The sequence below is a fragment of the Triticum aestivum genome, chromosome 4D, assembly GCF_018294505.1.
Source record: "Triticum aestivum cultivar Chinese Spring chromosome 4D, IWGSC CS RefSeq v2.1, whole genome shotgun sequence".
Classification (NCBI taxonomy): Eukaryota; Viridiplantae; Streptophyta; class Magnoliopsida; order Poales; family Poaceae; genus Triticum; species Triticum aestivum.
Window position 1 is genome coordinate 514498481 of NC_057805.1, and position 7075 is coordinate 514505555.

At 48.0% G+C, this 7075-nt stretch overlaps 1 protein-coding gene across 1 annotated transcript; it reads left to right on the forward strand.

Moving 5' to 3' along the window:
• Positions 1–230: 230 nt before the first annotated feature.
• On the forward strand, positions 231–2496 carry LOC123099227 (uncharacterized). Its single transcript, XM_044521399.1, has 2 exons — positions 231–359; positions 1702–2496. Exon 2 carries the CDS (start codon positions 1758–1760, stop codon positions 2331–2333), a length of 576 nt encoding a protein of 191 aa, XP_044377334.1. The 5' UTR covers positions 231–359; positions 1702–1757; the 3' UTR covers positions 2334–2496.
• The last annotated feature ends 4579 nt before the right edge of the window (positions 2497–7075 follow it).

Here is a 7075-nt window from a genome sequence, read left to right on the forward strand (position 1 = left end):
TGATACAAATATAAGTAACCATGCAATAAACTATATGTCCAATACTTCCACGCACGGGCATTTTTGCTACTATTAATAAATTGGTAAAAATCAGAAAATGCGAGGCGGATACACAATCAAACCTGGTCAAATGGGCCGGCCCGGCCCGGCACGGCACGGCACGGCCTGGGTTAAACGGGCCAGGCACGGCTCTGTGCTTTTTACCCCCGAACCCCTCTTGCCCTCCTATAAAAGCCGCCCGCCTCCGTCTCTCCCCCGCACTCCATCGCCTCGCCGCCGTTCCCCGCAACCTGTCTATCGACCCAATCTCACATCAACCGACGCCTCGTCCTCCTCTCCAGATCAGATCCCTGCCCGAGGTGAGCACATGCTTGTACATCCCGATCAGCTTGGAGTTACGATTGGTTGGTAGGCGCGGCGCTGGTTCGTAGGTCTCGGATCCAGCCAGCGTGGTCTCCCTCCGCCTCCGGAGTTGCTCGTTCCGATTGTGGTTGGTCTTGTATCCTTTCCTGCCTGGCTTTGAGTATTCATTCGTATGAGGAACCCTACCTCGACTAGGATAGTAGGATTTAATTAGTTAGGGTTTGTTTGTTTGGTAACACCACCTAGCTAGGGTTCGATTATCCGTAATAAGGAATCAATCTGACGTTTTAGTTAGGGTTTGCTTGGTTGGTTGTGGTCAGATTTTGGTTTCTCAAATGGTGTATGAATTCTTCAACTGTGCCTGTCGCGATTTTGGGCGGAAATTGATGATTTCGGGGGCAAAATCCGAGGGATTTTGTGTATGAAAGATGGGGAAACTTGAGGAAATGCTAGATCCACTCGAAACCAAGCAAATCCATGGATCAAAATCAACAAAACTTCATCATGCCAACAAATCACAAAAAAAATTGGGGCTATTTTTGGTGGGGAAATTTCGAATTAGGACGAAAAACAACAAAATCAAGCTAGAAAACGAATATTAATTTGGATGGAATTCATGCTATGTTGTTCGATTTCAGTTTATGCCAGAATGTTTAATTTTTTGTTTTATCAACTGTGTTTGAGCGTAGTAGATTTGTTGCATATTCATGTTCTAGCTCTGTTTGGATAGGTAACAATATTTTTTGGGATCCTAAAATATTTATGCACAGGCAGCACTTAACCTGTAGTCATATGTGCTGCTTTCCAGCTCTGTTGTTTGGAAGTTTATTTATTTTATGTGATACTAATATTTGCCAATGATGATGTATCTTTTGCCAACCAACCAATCTCTAGTCTTCTTCTTGAGGAGTTCTGTAAATGCTGGTTTGGTTTTCTGTCCTCACTATGCCCTTGCACATGGGATGCAATTTTTTATTTCCCTGCTGTTTAGTTTATTGTTTCCTTTGATGGTGAGGCATTAATTCTGGAGATGCAATTTTCTTGCTCACAATAATACAATGAATGATGGCATCTCTATGGCACTTTGAACCAAATTATATATATTCCCTCTGTTAATTATTTTTCTGTTTTGGGTGATTGAGTGTATTCATTCATTTTGTTTAGTTGCCTATCAGTATAGTACATGGTTGAATTGCTTTCACTTCATATTAATAACTATTCTGTCGCACAATGCAAATATATATATGCTGTCCTAACTAATTAAGTAGAAGCTTGGATTGGTGCTGTATGGTCTCTTCCTGACATTAAATCCTCCTCTGTTTGTGCTGTCTGTGCCAGCTGGTAGCAGCAACCAACTGTTCTGCTGCTGCAGCCTTCTTCGCCGCCAAAAGGAAATGATGCTCTACGAAATCCACTCCCATGCCCAAATCCAAGACCTGCAGGCCCGCTCCGATGAGCTGGGCCACCCCGAAGGCATAATGGGTGTGGATCTTGTCTCTCTGGAGTCGGTGCGCATAGCGCGCGAGTCGTATGCACTCCTCTGCCCGCTGATCAAGGAGTTTGTGTTCTGGGGATGCCCGCAGCTGAAAAACCTCTCGGTCGTGGCACGCTTGTCGCTGGAAATCCAAATGCTCGAGCATGATGTGTTACCCCAGCTTAAGGTTCAGGAAGCCAAGCTGGAACAGGGCGCCCTGGAAGCCCTCCTACTCATGAAGAACTCAGCAGTTATCCTCTTAGATCTGAGGAAGCGCTTTATGTTAGCCTTGGGCGTATTGCTTGCCGAGGACGATCTGGTCTTAGCCCGAGTCAAAAAGCTGAGCATAATGCTAAAGGATACTGCTGATGCTGTACTCAAAGGTGATGGTAACATTGCCTGGCTTGAGGAGCGTGTCCTGTTGCTGGTCCATCTGGTCACCAATGTGCTGGAGACCCCGGTTCGTTTCTATGATCCTGATGAGGACGATGAGTAGACTTATCAGCCAGCTCGAGGCTGTTGTGATGAGTAGTATTTCTTAGGGGCGTGGCAAATAGTTTAGAATCAAATGTTGCGATGTATTTCTTGGACCCTCCTTTATGTTTGGATGTGTTATTAATGGATTTTAAATGATATGTATCTTGGGTAGTGTTTTCTCATTCTGTGCTAGTAGGGTACAACTTGCAATTACTTTCAGTTTTTTTCTTTTTTTGAGAAACATCCATTCTGTGTTTTACTGTACAGTCACATGGAGGTATTCGCTCTTTTGGGGGAATATATGCCAGAAGAATATAGTATGTTAGAAAAGAAATCCCAAATATAAGTCTTTTAAAAGGTTTCACTAAAAGACTACATACATACGGATGAATATAGACATACTTTAGAACGTATGTAGTTTTCTACTAGTGAAATCTCTTAAAAGACTTGTATATTTAGAAACGGAGGGATCTGTGAGTGTTCATGATTAAAGCTTTGCAAATACCATAAACAAAACATCACCTTGTACTTAAAGCTGAATTGAATTGAAATGTGATTAGCCCCCACCGTGCGCCATCATTCCATCCTCCATATCTCCATTTCCTCTTGTTGCGCCGCAGTCCTCAACTAAACTAGGCTGCTTCACGTTGCTGTCACCAGCCCCTTCTCCGCCCACCTCCCCCTTCTCCTGACACGCAGATCTAGTTGCGTCGGTCGTCCCCTAGCCACGACGAGCTCCACCACCGTGCGGTCCGGGAGCCGCGCCGCAGTCCTCAACTAAACTAGGCTGCTCCACCTTGTCGTCACCAGCCCCTTCTCCGCCCACCTCCCCCTTCTCCTGACACGCAGATCTAGTTGCGCCGGTCGCCGCGCAACAACCCTAGCCACAACGAGCTCCACCACCGTGCGGTCCGGGAGCCGCGCTGCAGTCCTCAACTAAATTAGGCTGCTCCACCTTGCCGTCACCAGCCCTTTCTCCGCACACCTCCCCCTTCTCCTGACATGCCCTAAACCCTCTAGATCTTAAAAGCCCCGTATCTTTTATTCTGTTAGGTTTTTGGTGATTCTAAAAATCTTCAACGGGGTTCCCCCAGTTGAATTCGGATGTAACTTTTCGAGTAGATGATTTTTCATATAAAAAACTTTTTAATCCGAATTCGTATGCAAAAGTTATGCCCATTTTACTAAATTCCAGAGAGATTTTGCAAATAAAGTCGAAATTCATATTTGTAAATTTTCCCAACAACTAGACCACATATCACATGGGAAACTTATATTCTTTTATTTTTTGACATTTCCATCATTTTTTTCTATTATTTTTAAAACTGAAAAGGCGGTCCCAGAGGGGTGCATTTAGTAATGGCGCACCTTCACAAAGTGCGCCATTATTATGTGTATGACTTGGTCAAAGTTAGTAATGGCGCACTTTGTATAGGTGCGTCATTACTAAGTTTGACATAGTAATGACGCACCTATGCAAAGTGCGCCATTACTAAGTTTGACCAATGTTTGACCCAGTCATACACATAGTTATGACGCACTTTGTAAAGGTGCGCCATTACTAAAAGTGCGCCATTACTATGTGTATGACTGGGTCAAACCTTGGTCAAACTTAGTAATGGCGCACTTTTCACCTGGTGCGCCATTACTGTTTTGGTTACTAATGGCGTATCTACACATGGCGCGCCACATGTATAGTGCGCCATTAGTGTTCATATTGGCTATAGCTATTTTTCTAGTAGTGTGCTATATGCCTAGACTCATTGCAGCCTCGTCGGTCAAACTAAGCTACCATCCAGAGGCTACGGATTCAAGTACACCGGTAGCAAGAACATATTGCAGAGAATCAAATTAAGCAAGTGGCAAGTAATGATGAATGAAATTCAGCAATCTTCCCCTAAACATAGCTACGGCCGCCGTTCAGACGAGGAGAGCGGCGAGGGAAGCGTGGAGAACGGCGGGAAAGCGATGTCGCGACCATTGTCCTCCTCCTCTTGCGCTTCGGAGTCATCTCTGACTCGGTTGGAGGCTCCACAATCTGCAACGGCACCTCGTGCACCGTGGGTTCCTGATCCAGTGGATGCTCTACCTTGGATTTGAACGCCCACCACCTCCGCCTGGTCCACGGGCCGGACGAATCGGCCTGCTCCATCGCCCAGAGGAGGATCTCGACGAAGTGCATCGGTTGTGCGGGTGGGGAAGGGGGGGGGAGCTTTGCCTTCTCCCTACTCGTCATTCGCTTCAAAGTGGCCATTGCCGTCCAGTGCATCTGACTTGTGTTGTGAAACCAAGAACGGATCTCCGTCAACCTTCTCATCTTGACCTGGTCGCCGCCGGCGATCTACTCAATCTGCTGCTCCATCGAGGTTTTTGCGTGGATGGAAGAGGGGGGTGGATGTGAAAGCTGAGAAGAGCAAAGTTGCGGCCGTGAGAAGAGGAGAAGGCTAGGAGATGGCCGCGGTTGTAATGGTGATGGAAGAGGGGAAGTTTCACGGCGGTGGCCATTTGCATTGGACGAGAGGGGCGGCGGTTTTGCATTGGACGAGAGGGCCACCTTGTCATATTTTTCCTAGGACTAAAGTGCCCCTAGATTAAAAGGTGTCCCCACCCACCTTGTCATTAGTACTTTTGAGTACTTTCATCCGCGTATTTTCGAGTACCACGTATGTGCGCCGTTAGATCGAGGCACAAAAAACGCCAACTAGTGTAAAAGTTGTACTGAAGTAATTATCATATCTCATGTTCATGTACCCCTTTGTCCCAAAATAAGTGTCATGATTTTAGTTTTAAATTTAAACTAAAAGCACGACACTTATCAGGGAGTACTTAGTAGTTAGTACAGAATATAAGCGTCAGCAAAGCTTTCTCTTCTTGTGCTTGGAGGTTTTAGTACTTCTTGTAGGCAGGCAGACAAGTGCGCTACCTTGTGAGTGAGAGTAGAAGAGTGGGCGGCGAGCTTGGACATCAACTCCTTCAACAGAGCAGGGCAGCTTCTGGAGACATGTCGCCATGGCCTCGTCTAGTTTGGTGGGAGAGTTGATGAGCAAGTCAAAGCACGCGTCCTTGAGCCCTTGGCAGTGATGCTGCTCAGCGTGGTTGCCACGGTGCTCACGTCCATGTGCGGCCCAGTAGCGGATCTAGCCCAATAAGCCAGGGTGGGCCAACAATATATATTTTTTCTTAATATTTTTTTACCATTTTTCCTATGCTATAAAGCTTTTCAAAAAATCCGCCACTGCATGTGCCTGCACAATCTATCCTCGCAAAATTAACCAGCTTGAGCCTCTCCATGCCGTACCTGTCCGCGGCCTCCATGAGATGTTGAGCCATGGCGACCCCATCCCCTTCTTCTTCTTCTTCTGGCAGCGAGTCGGTGTACACGAAATGCAGCAGATGCCTGAAAACATCTGCTCGCATGCCGTCGATTTGCACGCCACTCTCTTTCATTGCGCCGTACAGCTCCGCCCTGAGGACTGTGGACCGTGCCGCGAGCACGCACGCACCCGTGCGCGGCGAAGGTCTCCCCGCCGACCCGGAACCTCACGTCCGCGCCCTCGCCGCTCCGGAGGAGGCCACGGAAGTGGTGAGGCCAATCAGACGGGGGCACCACCACGCCCTGACCGACGACGGACCTTGGCGGATCGTATTCATATTTCATAACCATATATATGCGAGGACCTCGATGACTGTGAAGCAGTCGTCCTTGAGGAGGTGGCGCTCCAGGTCGGCCCTCTCGACCAAGTCGTCGCAGCTCCAGTAGGCGTCGGCGCCCACCAAGTCGCGCACCTCGCCGCTGGTCCTAGCGTAGCGCGGCACCGGGTTGGCATGGTGGTCGAGCATGTCGAACTCAACCACGGCCTTGATGGCGGCGTCGAGGACGGCCTTGACAGACACGAAACCGGTGGTTTCCGGGGTGGTGCCGCTGGGGTAGAAGCTGTTGGGGTTGCTCTTCCTCATCCACGAGTAGCCTTGGATCTTCATCATGTGGCGCATCGTCGGCGTCGTGGCACAGAGAATGGAGGCTGAGTCGCCGTTCGCAGCAGCCATGACGGCGTACCTGGGTCCGGTCCGGCGGTCGTCCAGCTCTGACGACCTAGGACTAGGAGTGAGCGAGACAGCTTGATGAGGCCGCCGGACTTCTCTCCGATTGACGAGTCTCCCTTCGCTTATACTAGCTTAGTCGCCGCGCTCATCGATAAGTCGCGACAATGTAGACTATGGTCCAAACAATAGAGTAATAAATAGTTATTCGCTATCAATTAAAGAGAGGCATAACAATATGTAAAAGAATTGAATATGACAACATTTATTATTACAACCATGCAAATGCATGGTCACAAACAGAGCGGTAAACATTGGCACACCTCTAATAAAACTATTTATTAAAACCACATGCAGTTCACCCTATATAATGGCCCGTATACGGGATACTAACGTACTGCAGTAAGAAGTCGCAAACATCATTCTGGTGTAGCCTCCTGCGGGATTACTGTCGATGTTGGTGAACTACCATGCGCTGTGGACGCCCTCGGTCCTTTGACAACGACCTCGATAGGAAGCTATATCTACCTTACCTTACTAGAGATGGGGACCTGGCAGTGGCCTCCGACGAAGAACTGCCGTGGGCGCAAATGAAATTTGAGAGACGGGCGCACTATGCAGGGGTGAGCGGTAGAAGCGAGATGCGAACCATTGATGAAGAAGGCGAGCCCTTTTATGGACCAGTACGATGGTGAAAAGGTGGGCAGTGGGAAGAAATCC

Excerpts from the sequence above, each read along its gene's own strand:
- LOC123099227 (XM_044521399.1), top strand. The coding sequence starts at position 1,758 with ATGATGCTCTACGAAATCCACTCCCATGCCCAAATCCAAGACCTGCAG.